At 42.5% G+C, this 14,929-nt stretch overlaps 1 protein-coding gene across 1 annotated transcript; it reads right to left on the bottom strand.

Annotated features, from left to right (window-relative positions):
• Positions 1 to 5,620: 5,620 nt before the first annotated feature.
• On the bottom strand, positions 5,621 to 14,929 carry LOC307110700 (uncharacterized protein C9orf40). Its single transcript, XM_079789989.1, has 2 exons — positions 12,939 to 14,929; positions 5,621 to 7,177 (listed from the first exon to the last, which is right to left on the bottom strand). Exons 1-2 carry the CDS (start codon positions 13,380 to 13,382, stop codon positions 7,019 to 7,021), a joined length of 603 nt encoding a protein of 200 aa, XP_079646115.1. The 5' UTR covers positions 13,383 to 14,929; the 3' UTR covers positions 5,621 to 7,018.

Raw genomic sequence — 14,929 nt, 5'->3', positions numbered from 1 at the left:
CACAAAAAAAGCTAAAATGCATGTAGTTGTGTCTGGGAACAGGACTTAGATTTTTTAATATCTTTTTATGCTTTCATGAATTTCCAAAATGGGCACACATTATTTACATAATAAAAATATATCACTTTAAAAAACTAATTGATAGATTTAGCCTTGTGCAGATACTCATACACTAGGTTAATACCTTTGCTTGCAAGACTTTACAGCTGCTTAACAATGGAATACAGTAATCATATGATACATATATAGCTGAGGGTTGGAATGCTATCAGACATTGAATGCATCCACACTTTTGTACCTGCAGTTTTACAAGCTCAAGTTAAAAATCCTATCATAGCAATAAAAATATGAATGTTGTCTTTGAGTTTTAATGAGCATTACAGATTGTGTAATAATAATGCCTTTTGTGATTCTAATATTACCACCTTTTATCTAACATGCAAGCCAAAATATTTTTAAGAGTTTATTTAAAATACTGAGCTATTTGTATGGAGAGCAATACTATTTTAGAAATTCCAAGGGTCAAAAGACCCATTAAGCCTTCAAAATACTCAAATAAAATATTCAGGAGTAATGATGACTATAATATCACTCTACTTTAGATTAAAAATCAAAACCAAAATGAAACAAAACAAAAATCAGAATTAGCTTATTACAAGGACAAAAAAACCACATTTATATTTATTCAATTTATTCTAGTAGATCACAGAGGAATATCTATTTTTATCTTTTCAGATATACTTTTAGAGTTGTTAGGTTTTTCTGTCAATATTTTCTAGAAAATTTTTGTGTGTATGTTCACGAGGGGTATTGATCTATGGATTTCTTCTTTTGTAATATATTTACCTGGTTTTGGTATCAGGGTAATGCTGGCCTTATAAAATGAACTGGAAAGTGTTCTCTCCTCTTTTATTTTTCTGAAAGAGAACACATTTCTTCTTTAAATGTCTAGTAGAATTCTCCAGTGAAACTAAATAATTTAAGGTTTATTGTTAGAAGGTTGTTTTTTAAAATATATTTTTATGGATTTCAGAGAGGAAGGGAGAGGCAGAGAAAGAAACATCAATGATGAGAATCAGTGATTGGCTGCAGCCTGCATGCCCCTCCAATGGGGGTCGAGCCTGCAACCTAGGCATGTGCCCTGACCGAGAATCAAACTGTGACCTCCTGGTCCATAGGTTGATGCTCAACCACTGAGACACGCTGGCTGGGCAGTAAGACTGTTTTTTCAGTGTGGGTTAACAGTTTCCAAACTATGTTATGAATATTTGAGGATTGAGCCAATAAACAAACATATTATGGATATAAAGTCTAATTTTCTCACTGTTAGATAAAGGAGTTATAAATAAGAGAACTACAACCAAGATTACTCTACCCAGCAAAGCTATCATTCAGAATTGAAGGTCAGATAAAGAGCTTCACAGATAAGAAAAAAGTAAAGGAGTTCATCACCGCCAAACCAGTATTATATGAAATGCTAAAAGGTATTCTTTAAGAAGAGGAAGAAGTAGTTCGCACTGAAGGCCTGTTGCCTAGGCTACGGACCGCGGGCAGAGAGTGCCACGTGCGTACGTAGACCTTCCCCGCTTCTTGTTGTCAATCTGCCAAGAAGCGAAGAAGAGGAAGAAGAAGAAAATGGTAAAGATAAAAATTATGAACAACAAATACATATCTATCAACAAGTGAATCTAAAAATCAAGTGAATAAAAAATCAGCCGAAACCGGTTTGGCTCAGTGGATAGAGCGTCGGCCTGCGGACTGAAAGGTCCCAGGTTCGATTCCGGTCAAGGGCATGTACCTTGGTTGCGGGCACATCCCCAGTAGGGGGTGTGCAGGAGGCAGCTGATCGATGTTTCTCTCTCATCGATGTTTCTAACTCTCTATCTCTCTCCCTTCCTCTCTGTAAAAAATCAATAAAATATATATATAAAAATCAAGTGAATAAAAAATCTGATGAACAGAATAAACTGGTGAATATAATAGAATCAGGGGCATAGAAAGGGAGTGGACTGACAATCCTGGGGGGGGGGGGGAAGGGTTTTGGGGGTGCGGGAAGAGACTGGACAAAAATTGTACACCTATGGATGAGGACAGTGGAGCGGGGGGAGGGCAGAGGGTGGGGTAGGAACCGGGTGGAGGGGAGCTATGGGGGGAAAAAAGAGGAACAATTGTAATAATCTGAACAATAAAGATTTATTTAAAAAAATAAGGAAAGAGGAAAAGGTAGAATGAATCCTGTGGTATTGGACTGGAATTGGAAGTATCAGTTTTGAACTCGTGTGTCAAAAATAGATGCAGACACAAGTAGACAGATAGAGAAATACACATAGTTGTATACAAACATGTATTTTATTGTTCTGTCAGCTGTGGGGACCTAGAAGCAATGATACCCAATACTAATGAGCAGATCTTGCACCCAATCTTCATTTCTAAATACCATTCTTCAATAAAGAAATCAAAGCTTTTGGAGAAACGATTCCCAGGACTAGGGTGGACAAATTATGAGAGAAATACCTGTGCCAGAACATCTTGTGTGAGAAGGTAAGAAAGTACTAAAAAAAAAAAAAGATGAGGTCTATATTTGTTTTCAACAGCTGTGTAATAAATTACCACAAACGTAGCAGCTTGAAAAACGACATCCACTTGTTAACTCAGTTTTGAAAGTCAGAAGTCCAACTTGACATGCAAGGTTCTTTGGAGTATCTCAAACTGAAATCAAGGTGCCAGCCAGGTTGTGTTCCTTTTGGAAGGCTCCTGGGGAAGGATCCACTTCCATGTTCATTCAGGTTGCTGAGGTCAGAAATTGAGGGTGTAGAGCTGAGGTCCCCGCTCTTTGCTGTCTGGCCATGGGGACTCTGAGGTCCTTGTCACATGGCTCCCTCCGTCCTCAAAGCCCAAAGACTTACTCTCATATTGAATCCCTCCCACACTTTGACACCTCTCTGACTTCCTGGCTCAGACCTCTCCACCCATATTTAAATGGGCTCATATGATTAGGTCAGGCCCACCTGAATTGTCTCCCTAACTTAAAGTTAACTGGTTTGGGACTTTAATTACATCTGCAAAATTCTTCACAGTAGTGCCTATATTAGTCTTTGTAGAATAACCAGGGGCTGGGAAATTTGGTGCTCATCTTAGAACTCTGCCTACCACAAGTTCATATCAAAAGAACACAATATATAGCAATCAAGAAATATGAAGTGCTAGAATATTATTAAGTTTTTGGACTCCAGATAATTTAAGAGCTGAAGTTCTTTCAAAGTAATCTTCTCAATGAACTTCAGGTATTTTCAGAGATCACTAATAGTTTATGTATGTATATATGTATGTATGTATATATGTACAGATGTATGTATTACTTATCATCTATGAGAAAGATAGTGAAAAGCATTTCAAGAGAGAAATGTATTTAGTGTCCACTATGGGTTCCCTACAGCCTTCATGTAATTTTATCCCACTCTACTCCTCTGAGGAGGGTATTAATGTCCCCATTTTCTGAAGAGGAAGGCAAGGCTCAAACTGTTTAGTAAATAAGTGTTGCAAAGCTACTACTGATTTCCATCAATGAACCTTGTAAATACAAGAGTGCACTGTCAACATTAAGCAGAGTTCAAACAATAAGTAATAAAATATGTTTTAAGGTGGGGAGAGGAGTACAAGATCCAACTTGAAGGGCTTCCAAATGACTAAATAAGGGATAATTTCTGCAACTAAATAACTCTTAGAATATATACACATTAGCCTATACAGATATAAAAAAGTGAATAAAGAAATGGGGGTGAAAGTGCTCAGAATTCCAATTAATAAATGTAAAAAGGATGATGAAAATATAAAATTACCATTTGACATATACCAGAACAGTTACATATTTCAGGCAAGAATCATCAGATCCTAAAATTTGTAGGCAGAATATAATGAGAAATGGGTATTTACATAGCCTCAAAGCATCTTGCCAGAAGATAATTATTTACAAAGGAGAAAATAGTGACCATACAATAAAAAAAAAACACCTGCAGACAGCACCTTAACCAAGTAATCAGTTACAATCCCCAATAATGAGACAAGTTCACATCAGTGCCTCTGCCTCCTGGTATAATGTATTGAGAAGGATACATCGTCACTTCTATGGAGTTCTTACCAAAAATGCATAATTATGAGAAATATCAGGCAAATAGAAACTGAGGGCCATCCTACAAAATAACTTTTCAAAAAGTACCAAGGTCATGAAAGGCAAAGAAATTTCAAGGGACTGTCTGGTTAAAGGAGACTAAGGAGATACTAAAACTAAATATAACAGGTGACCATGGATTGAGTTCTGGGCCAGAAAAAGGATGCTAGTGAAATGGCAAAATCTGATTATAGTCTACTAGAGGCCCAGTGCATGACAATTGGTACACTCGGGGGTCCCTCAGCCCAGCCTGCACCCTCTCGCAGTCCAGGAGTCCTCAGGGGATGGCAGGCACTGCTCTGGGCACTAGGAAGAGCAGTAAACAAAAATGGACACTTTCCTACTGACAGGTCAAACAGAAGGTTAGAAAGTTGACCATTTTAATATATTTTTTTAAATATGCTTTTATTGATTTCTAGAGAGGAAGAGGGATAGAGAGGAAACATCGATGAGAGGTAAACAACTGGCTGCCTCCTGCACACTTGTCTCTGGAAATAGAGCCCGCAACCCAGGCATGTGCCTTGACTAGAAATCAAACCAGTGAACTCTTGGTTCCTGGGTCGACACAACCACTGCGCAACACCAGCCGGGATACCATTTTATTTTTATTCCTGCAGTACTTTAATTGCTTCCCCATTTGCTAACCTTGTTCTTTCTTCAATTCCAATTATTATCCTGAAATATCTATTAGCAACTGAAAGTGGAATGAACACGAACTATAGGAGCCTAACTGGTTTGGCTCAGTGGGTAGAGCGTTGGCCTGCAGACTGAAAGGTCCAGGGTTAGATTCTGGTCAAGGGCACATGCCGGGGTTACAGGCTGAATCCCCAGTAGGGGGCGTGTAGGAGGCAGCTGACCAATGATTCTCTCTTATCATTCACTAGAGGCCCAGTGCACAAAATTCGTGCACTCGGTGGGTGGGGGTATTCCTCAGCCCAGATTGTGAGAGGGCGTGGGCCAGGCCGAGGGACCCCACCATTGCACGACTGGGGCCAGGGGAGGGACGCAGGAGGTTGGCCAGCCAGGGAGGGCTCCAGGGCGTGTCCGGCCCATCTTGCTCAGTCTTGATCGGCCAGACCCCAGCAGCAAGCTAACCTACTGGTCAGAGCATCTGCTCCCTGGTGGTCAGTGCACATCATAGTGAGCAGTTGAGCGGCCTTATATCATTAGCATATTACGCTTTGATTAGTTGAATGGCCGACCGGATCACCAGACACTTAGCAAGCATATTAGGCTTTTATTATATAGGATGTTTCTCTCTCCCTCTCCCTTCTTCCTTGAAATCAATAAAAATATATTTTAAAAAACACCAATATGTGATGGGGGGGGGGGGAAGAGGAACTATAGGAAGCACATTTATTCTAATTATATTTTTGTACCTACAATAAGGGTATTATAAGAATTAAACAAGATGATGCAGGTAAAGTACTCAGTATATAATTTGACAATAAACACAATCTCTCTTGAGGTAGATACTATTTATTGTTTCTTATTTACAACGAAGGAATCTGGGGCTTGGAGATGAGAAAGAACCTGCTTAATGTTACATGGGTAGAAAGTGGCAGTATAAGACTTTGAACCATATCTGACTCCAAAGCCTTAACTTTCAACCACAATACTATACAGTTTGCTTTCTGTTCTATAATATTCTTATTAATGTCAACCCATATTTAAATTCCACAGTAAACATGAAACATTGTTCTTTTTCCCTCTCATTGGCATTTATCCATCCTTCCTGGATTTTGAATATCATTAACCACAAAAAAATACACAAGGACAACTTACTCAATTACAAAGCCAACATTCTAGAATACAATACAAAATTAACTTCATCATTGATACTCATATAACTCAAATACAGTGGAATGGTAGCTACAGAATAATTTAGTTGTAATAAAGCCATCAACAGGGCAAAATAAAACCAAAGCTAATTAAGAGGCATTGCTTCAGCTCAAATTAGTTATCTCCTATAAACAGGAAGAAGGATCAGTGCTTTAAAAAAATAGCTGTATCTAAGGTCCACATCAGAACAATTGAGAATCTCTCAGGCAAAGATTTGTGAAATATTGCCAGTGTTGAGAACTACAAGTGTATAGTAAGAAGCAATAAAAACCATGCCCTGAAGGCAATTCAAAATCAAGAAATTTTAAAAAAAGAAATAAACTTTCCTCTTACCTTGGGAAAGAGTGGAGGGAAGCATCTACTCATTTCTCATTGCTCTTTATTAATTTTTGATAGCCCAAAGTAGAGTTTAACAAACATCAAATATTAGAAGTTATGCAAACATGCTACCCACATGGAAATTCTCACTACTTCACATTTAGAAAGCTCTTTTATATTTTTTTGAAAGCTCTTTTAAAACAATACCAGCTTTCTGAAAAATGCCTCACATTTTAAATTTGCATAGATGTTTAAGTCAGCTATCTATTCAACTAGGAAGAGTCAATAAAGTATATTAAAGAGCATTTTATTAAGTTATTATAAAACAACATTCATTTCATGTACCACAAATTAACATTTTGTTGCAGAGAGGACTACTTGAGTCTTTCCTGTTTCTAAAACTTGCAATTTATAAGATTGATATCTTCAAATTTAGAATCTAAACATAACTTTTTCTTTAAGAATGCACACATAAAATACTTCCTCTATAACTGTACTATATCACTGACAAATCCTATTGGGAGTTTCAGTAGTGACTGTAGGCATTTATCGTTAAAACAACTTTCCTCATTTTTCAGGTCTGGGAATGAAATAACATTAAGTATGGAAAATAACTTTTATCCTTAAGAATATGTAAGTCACTTGGAGATGTTTTCTCAAATTCAGAAAAACCCATTGCTTCAGTTCCTGTCAGGACTCCATGTCGATCTCAACCACTTCATCCTTGTCCTGAAGCTTTGCTTCTGTAAGGTTATCTTCATTTATAGCTTCAATGTCTGCCAGATCAATAGGAGGTAAAGGATTCCGCCAGTACTGGAAGGTGTTATACTGCCAAAATTCTTCATTGAGCTTTAGGGGGGAGAAAAAAAGAAAGTATATCAATGGTTTAGGAAAAGTTAAATTTTTTTTTTCAGGAAACAAGTTTTTTTTTGTATTTTTTTTAAAAAAGGAAACTCGTGTAAGCTTTTGCATTCTTGGTATCTTCAACATTTTTAATTCTGTCTAGTCAAAGTATTTTATGGACTCAGTCAAATCTATGAATTTTCATAATCATAGATTTGTGAAAGTATTTATTAGTTTAAATTTAAAAGAATTTCTTTCAAGAGTACCCTTCTGACAATTTTCTTCCATTCTCAACCAAAGAAAATGTCTGCAAACAGTCTTAAAATGTTTACCTTCAGTGAGGAAAAATTTTTATTGAAAAAAATACACATATACCTTAAAAGTTATTTTTAGTCTTTTTCCTGAGGGTTGGTATTTTAAGGGATTGACTTTACATAGGCTAAAATATTTTGACACCTTCTAAAAAGTATTAGGATATAAACATGCTAAATAGCAAGAAAAACTTAAAACTAATCATTTTTATCAAGATACCATTTGGTACAAGGCATGCCTTTTAAATCAATATAGCAAAATTGTTAAATCCTAACAAGTGAGCACTGGCTCCTTAAACATTTAACAGCTTACTCTGAATGATTATAAAATCATTTCAAGTAACTATGAAGTGAAGCTGATGTTCCAATAAAGTACAAAATTGGCACAGAAGTTCAAAAGCATTCCAAAAATATTTTGTGCAAAGGAAGCAGCATTGGAATAATGTACAGGCTCCCAAGGTGACCATTATCTATCTCAGAAGGGTATCTATATATCTGTATTTATTCTACTATGCTATGTTCCTTTTTCTTTTTTAGTACTATGTTCTTAAGTTATGTTCATATTTGCTAGGGCAGCATTATCCAACAGAAATATAATAGAAGCCACATATGTAATTTAAAATTTTTCTAATAACCACAGTAAAAAAGTAAAAAGAAACAGGTGAAATTAATCTTTAAAAAAATAAAATTAAATATTTCATTGCTCTTGATGGTAAATCAAAATATGCTTTAGAAAGAGTTAATGAAAATGTATGCACTAAATCACACACTGCATTTAATTAAATCAAAAGAAACACTTCATTGCACACAATCATTGCACCCTCCTGCTCCCCCCTCTGCGCCCTGGAAGCATTACTGTGGTCTGGCCCTAAATTCCTGATCCCCCTTCAGTTGCTACACTGACTTCTCTAAGGACATCATGAAAAAGTGCTTGTGACAGCCAGTGGTCCTGTGACCCTCCCTCTGCCAGGAAGTCACAGAGCTGGGCTGAGGGACCATAGGAAATTGAAAGGCAGGAGGGACTCGAACCCTCCTCCTTTTCCTCTTTCGCTTCTGAAAAACACTCATTTAGCATGCTCCATTTTGGTGTGTCTAAAAACATACACTTGCATGTATCCAGTATAAATCAACAAATCTGAGGAAATAAGTGAAATGGAGAGGCAATGTTTCAGTTAAGATGGTTCAACTAGTGCCAAGGTAATTGGCAAAACTATGAGTGTGGCTAAATTGGGCTGGTGACACCTCTGTGTTGTGTGAGCAGCCAAGCAGGCTTTGAGAATAGAATGAATTTACAAGGACAGGATGCCAATAGGATTCTTTGTCACAAGTTGTGTTTGGGAGCCCTGGGATGTAGGGGTGGGGGATACATAGGAGACCAGGCTTTAGATGACTTCAGGCATAGGCTCCTGAAGCACGGGCTCACCCTCAACCCCTTTACCACACAAGGTGCCCTGAGCCTCTTCTTTTAAGGCTCCTGGCAGGGAGGCCCAGGCTGCCCAGACTGGTCAGGTGAAATTAATCTTACTATTTTATTTGGCCTAATAGACCCAAACTATTATCATTTTAACATGCAGTCAACATTTTAAAAATTAATGAGATAGTTTACATTTTTTTTGTCACACAGGTTTTCAAAACCTGGCAGACAGTTTACACTTCTAGCACTATTCAGACTAGCCACTTTTCAATGCTCATTAGCTGCATGTGGCTGGTTACTTTACTGAAAAGTACAGGCCTATAAGAAAAATCTCATTAAGAAGTTCATTCAGTGCCTCAGACACTAAGGCTTAGAGAATTAAGAGTCTTTGGAATTTCTTAACACTGGGATAAAAATGCAATAATTCAAAGGATGCCAAGAAAAATTTCATTTTAATAAGCAAATAGGGTTAAAAACATTATCTATTTGTTGCCCACTACCTACTTATAAACATGGGCAACCCCCGAGTCCCCCCACCCAAAAAAAGGCATCAGTGTAACCTAGTTATCTAAGAGCACAAACTCTGCCACCAGACAGACCCGGGTTTGCACTACTCACTAACTCTGATCTTGACCTAAGTGTTTCCTAATCAGTAAAACATATGGCTCTCTTGCAAATTAAGGTTTAGCACTATTTATTGCTCAGTATTATATCCCAAGAAGCCTTTGAATTATCAATCAACAGGAAACATATTTGCTTATTTTCTGTTAAAAATATCTAATAGTAAGGGTCAGCACTACAGAGCAATGAACCTGCATAAAGTGACACTAACATGAGAAAATATAAATATTTAATGAATACCTGGTTTTATTTTAGTTCTCTAGTAAAAACAAATCTAAAACAACTCAGAAAATACTCCAAGGTTCTGCCTAGATTGCATCTCCAATATAGAAAGGACATGTTTGAGAAAATTTTTCCTAAATGAGATCCAAGGGTAAGGGCACACACCTAAGGCTTATTCTAAGCACAAAAACAACCAGGGAGACGTTTACTGCACAAACTGAAAATTCTTTTTAACTTCTCCATGTTTCTGTTTTATCCTGTTTTGCCTTGGTAATTGTCTGTACAACCCTTAGAACAAAAACCCTACATCTTTGGAAGCAGGAAAGAGGGAAGCTGGAGAAAACAGGTCCCTCTCTTAAGTCTGTAGGAAAAAAAGCAGCTCAAGAAAGAGAACTAACAAAAGGAAGGAACATACTAGTAAGGGTTCCTGGGCTTTTGCCAAAAGAGAACAGGAGACTAATCTTGGTGAAGAAGGACCCCTCTTGTTTCCTGCCATGAGCTTATAGAGTCTATAGGATGCAGAGGAAGACACGGGTGTGTGGGAGATGCTAAACAGCGGTGAGGGCACAGACCTAGGCCTTGGTCTAAAAGAACCAAGGAGACATTGACTGCACAAACTGTGCCAGTTTACTAAAATACTCTCCTTCTTTGCTTACCTGCCATTTCCTTATTTCCCTCTTTATCAATCTGTGGCAGACTGTAGTCAGTATATTCTGGTAGGAAAGACAAGGCTATGTATGGGTGGGGTCTGAAAAGGAGAGTTTTCAACTAGGTCTGGGTGACTACCGTGTTTTTTAGGTTTTGACTATTGTCCTAGACATGATTTAATTGGAAATTCTAATTCTTTATTCTATTTTCAAAATGTAAGTTCTATTATTCAGTTTTAAGCAAGCTGATTTTGAACCTAAAAGCAACCTGAAGAAAAAAGTCTAAATAAGGCTCAGGCTTCCTAAATTCCAAGAAAACTGGGGGTACAAATATTTACAATTTATAATTTCATCCAGAAATGCTTATCAAGGTTATAGCTAAAGGATAATTTCACAATCACAGGAAAAGATCTTTCCCAACTATTAAATTCTCATTATCTTACTGGGTTGTTCACCATGAACAAATCATTCCAAAGGAACCTCAATTATTTTTGAGGGGTGGAGGCGGTGAACAACGTATTGATAAATTCTGCATAAGATATTTAAGGCAATGGAGAGATGTGAGGTGGATGCTATGATGTAGAAGTTGAAGAATTTGGTGAAATCTGAGCCCTATATTTGGTACTTCCACCCTCAAAGCTCCAAGTCAACAGAGAACTGCAGAAAAGCAATTTGAATTCCTAAGGCTAGACCAAAGCTCTCCAATCTATACTAATAAAAGGGCAATATGCTAATTAGACCAGATGTCTTCCGGACATCCTTCCTGAAAAAGCCGGGGGCATGGCCAGCCTGCAAACCGCCCCAGGCCCCTCGCCCAGGCCAGCACAGCCCCCCAGGGGGACCCTCACCCCAATCGGGCATGTGGTTGGCCTGCAAACTGCCGATGGCCCCTCACCCAGGCAGGCCCTGTCCCAGCAAGGACCTCTACCCTGATTGGGGGCGTGGCCAGGCTGCAAACCCTGAGGCCCCTGCCCTGGCAGCCCTGCCCCCAAGCGGGGACCCTCCCATTCTGGGCCCCCTTCAGGGCAGGCCAGCTGGCCCCCACCCATGCACTAGGCCTCTATCCTATGTAATATAAGGGTAATATGCAAATTGACCCTAACAGCAGGACAATGACTGCTGGACCAGTCACTATGAGGCACACTGCCCACCTCTTGGTCCCTTTCCCGGGCTGTCAGGCACCGGATCACCCAATGGCAAACGGGGAGCAGGGCTACCTGCAGGCAGCTAGGGAAGATGGCCCTGATCCCAGGCCAGGCCTGGGGACTGTACCCGTGCACAAATTTCGTGTGCCAGGCCTCTAGTAAATATATAATTCCAGCCACAGATATAACTAACTTTTCTGGTGGCTGTACTACAAAGACTAAAACAGTGGTCGGCAAACTCATTAGTCAACAGAGCGGCAAACCGGGGCCCGACCACTGGACTAAAAGAAATAGGTGAAATAATTTTTAATCCATTGTATTCAATCCAGTATCTCCAAGATATTTCAACGTGTAATCAACATAAAATGTTTTGAAACCTCTGAAACATAGTATTTGACACTTACAGCACATCCCAAGAATTCCGTTGTCTCACGTGGCCAGTGGCTGCCACGCTGACCAGCACCCACCATCTACTCAAATCAGAGCTGACGTGCGGGGGTGCGGCAGGCTCATTTCCCCAGAACTGGGAACGCGCCAAAGATCCTCATAGAAGATCCTCATACAAGATCCTCATATACCGCAGGGCCCAAGTTAATTTGCAACAACAATCCTTTCCCATGGGATCAGATTTAGCAGTGAGTTATTATACCCTTTTCCCAAGATATAGTCACCCTTCCTCTCTGCCAAGGAAACAGTACCAGGCCTAAAGGACATCCAATTGATGGCTTCCAATTGGTCACCTCTTTAGAAACAAATCATTGTTAGACCGAAGGAGGCACCCTACACCTCTCTCTGACGTTTGTCGTTGACCTGAACCTGTCGCGGTTCAACGCCTCCCACCAAACTCTAGGCCAGTGATGGGCAACCTTTTGAGCTTGGTGTGTCAAACTTCACCAAAAAACTCGGGTAGTGTGTCACTTTGAGGAAAAAACATTATTTCGCAAATGTTTCATCCTCAGGAGCAGCAAATGTTTCATCCTCGGCATGCAGCCGCCTCAGCGGCTGCGTGTCATCAGAAATGGCTACGCGTGTCAGTGCTGACCCGTGTGTCATAGGTTCCCCATCACTGCCCTAGGCTGTCCCGAGTCAGGCACCTGCTGCCCTCGCACAGCAGGGGCGCCGAGGCAGCACCCTGCCTCACCCGACGGCCCACCCCCTGGCTTATCCAAGCGCTTTGGGCCCGTCGGGCTCTCCCGAAACCCTGCCCGGAGCGGCTCTGGGGCCCTCGCCGTGGCCTGCAGGTGGGCGTCCGTCCCTGCAGCAGGGAGCCCGGCTTTTCGCCTTTTGGGTCGTCCTGAAGATACGAGTCTAGAGGGGGACGATCTGCTCCTTCTCAGGGCGAGAAAGCGCCTGGGCAAACGGTCATCCACCCACCTCGGGAGCGCCCAGCCCTCCCGCGGCCCCTACCTGGTGCGGTGCGGCCCCCCAGTCTCCCCGCGGGGTCTCTGCGCGCCCCGCCCCGTTGTCGCCACCGCCCCTCGGGGGCCGGGCGGCCTGGAGCTCCTCCCCCGGCCTGTGGGGCCGCAGGGGCGGCGGCGGCTGCAGCCGCGGGGGCTCGCTGGTCTCCCAGCCGCGGCCCTCACGCTCTGCGCCGCCCGGGGCGCCGGTGTCCCCACCGTCGTGGCGCTTGCTGGGCGAAGCCGAAGGCTCAGTCATAGCCCCCGCGTCGACTTTGCGCTTTCGGGGCAGCGCCGGGACGCTGAGGGGCTGCCCGAGAGGCGAGGCCGCCGCCGCCGCCGCCGCCGGGATCCAGAGCGGCCGAGGCGGCGGCTCCTCCGGAAACTCGCAGAGCAGGAGCCGCTTCCAAGGCACGTGGAACGTCAGCGGCTCCGCCGCACGCCGCTTGGCCATGGGCCCGGGAGGCTCGGGCGGAAGCCGCCCAGCGCGGGAGGCCGAACGCCGATTGCCGCGGAGGGCGGGGGGGCCGCGCGTACGGGGGAGGGCGAGGACTCCGTTGGGGCCAGACGGCGGCTGGAAGGTGGGACGGCAGCCCGGGCGGGGGCGGGGCGGCCGGGCTACCCTGGGCTGGCGCGCGCAGGCCTCGCCGCCGCGGAGGTGGGGCCGGACGTTGGGGGAGTAACCGCCGGGCCGCGGAGATTCGAACCTGCGCACTCACGTGAGCTCGCGCACACGCACCGGGCGGGCCGAGCCGCTGGTTGGTGGAGGCTCGAGGGGCGCGCTCCCGAGTGCCTCCGCGGCCGGAAGTGCGCGCCGCAGGGGAAGGCGGGAAAGTAGCGGCGGGTTTATGAAGGGCCCGACCTGGGCGCGATCTTGTTTTCTGGGGGCTGAGGAGGAGGTGCAAGTCCCGCGCTCGGTAGAGCGGTTTAGACTTAAAACCTTTAACATCTCAGTGTTAATATCCCCTTCCTTGAGTCAGTAGCGAGGCGGATGTCTCAGGGGGGTTAAAACAATATTGTACAAAGTTTTACTGGACGAGTGTTAAGGCCCTGGCACTACATTAAGTGCCTGTGGGAGACAGGCTGTAAGGGGCGGGCTGAGGGGAGGAGCCAGAGCCGACACGCAAACACAGAGGATCACCCAGCGAGTTGTGGTGTTTTGACAGGGCTGCTGTGGAAAGGGAAGTAGGCAACGCGTTCCTTGAAGGTCTTCTCATTAAAAATTTCATTGGTGAAATTGCAAACGTGCAGCTCATCCGAAGTAACTCGCCCAAGAGCCACGCCTGGAGCGTAGTTTTTTTTTTTTTTTTTTAACAACTGAAAGAGAATTGTTTGGCTCTTCAAATTACGTGGGAAGCCACAGAGTTCCCTGCTCGCCCGGTGCGGTGATCAGAAGTGAGTTTCCAAGGCCTGCTTACAGCAAAATTGTGTGTGATGTCAAAGTGAGGAGGGGATAACAGTATTTACTTGCTTGCATTTTAATAGCTGGTAAAGACCGTAACCAAGTGAACAAAAATGTGAGGAATGAGATTCTGCATAAATACTTTAAAGGGAGAAACAGCTATGGTCTTCTAGAGAAAATGTGAAAGGAAGATCCTTTAACTCAGGAGTCCTCAAACTTTTTAAACAGGGGGCCAGTTCACTGTCCCTCAGACGGTTGGAGGGCCGGACTATAGTTTAAAAAAACTATGAACAAATTCCTGTGCACACTGCACATATCTTATTTTGAAGTAAAAAAACAAAAGGGCAAAAACCCGCATGTGGCCCGCGGGCCGTAGTTTGAGGACGCCTGCTTTAACTGGTAGGTATTCAATATTAGCTACTCCATGCCCTTACACCTGAGGCTGCTATGAGAGGATACAGAAACTAATTAATAAGCACAGAAATATAACAAGTTAGAGGGGTAAACAATAGCTTTTCTGTTTGATCTTTTCATTCTCTCTTTTTGAAATTGACTAGAGGCCCAGTGCATGATTGAATCATGCACGTGTAGGGTTCCCT

The sequence above is a fragment of the Cnephaeus nilssonii genome (genome assembly GCF_951640355.1).
Source record: "Cnephaeus nilssonii genome assembly, chromosome: 14".
Taxonomy (NCBI): Eukaryota; Metazoa; Chordata; class Mammalia; order Chiroptera; family Vespertilionidae; genus Cnephaeus; species Cnephaeus nilssonii.
This window is presented reverse-complemented; position numbering and strand designations above follow the sequence as displayed.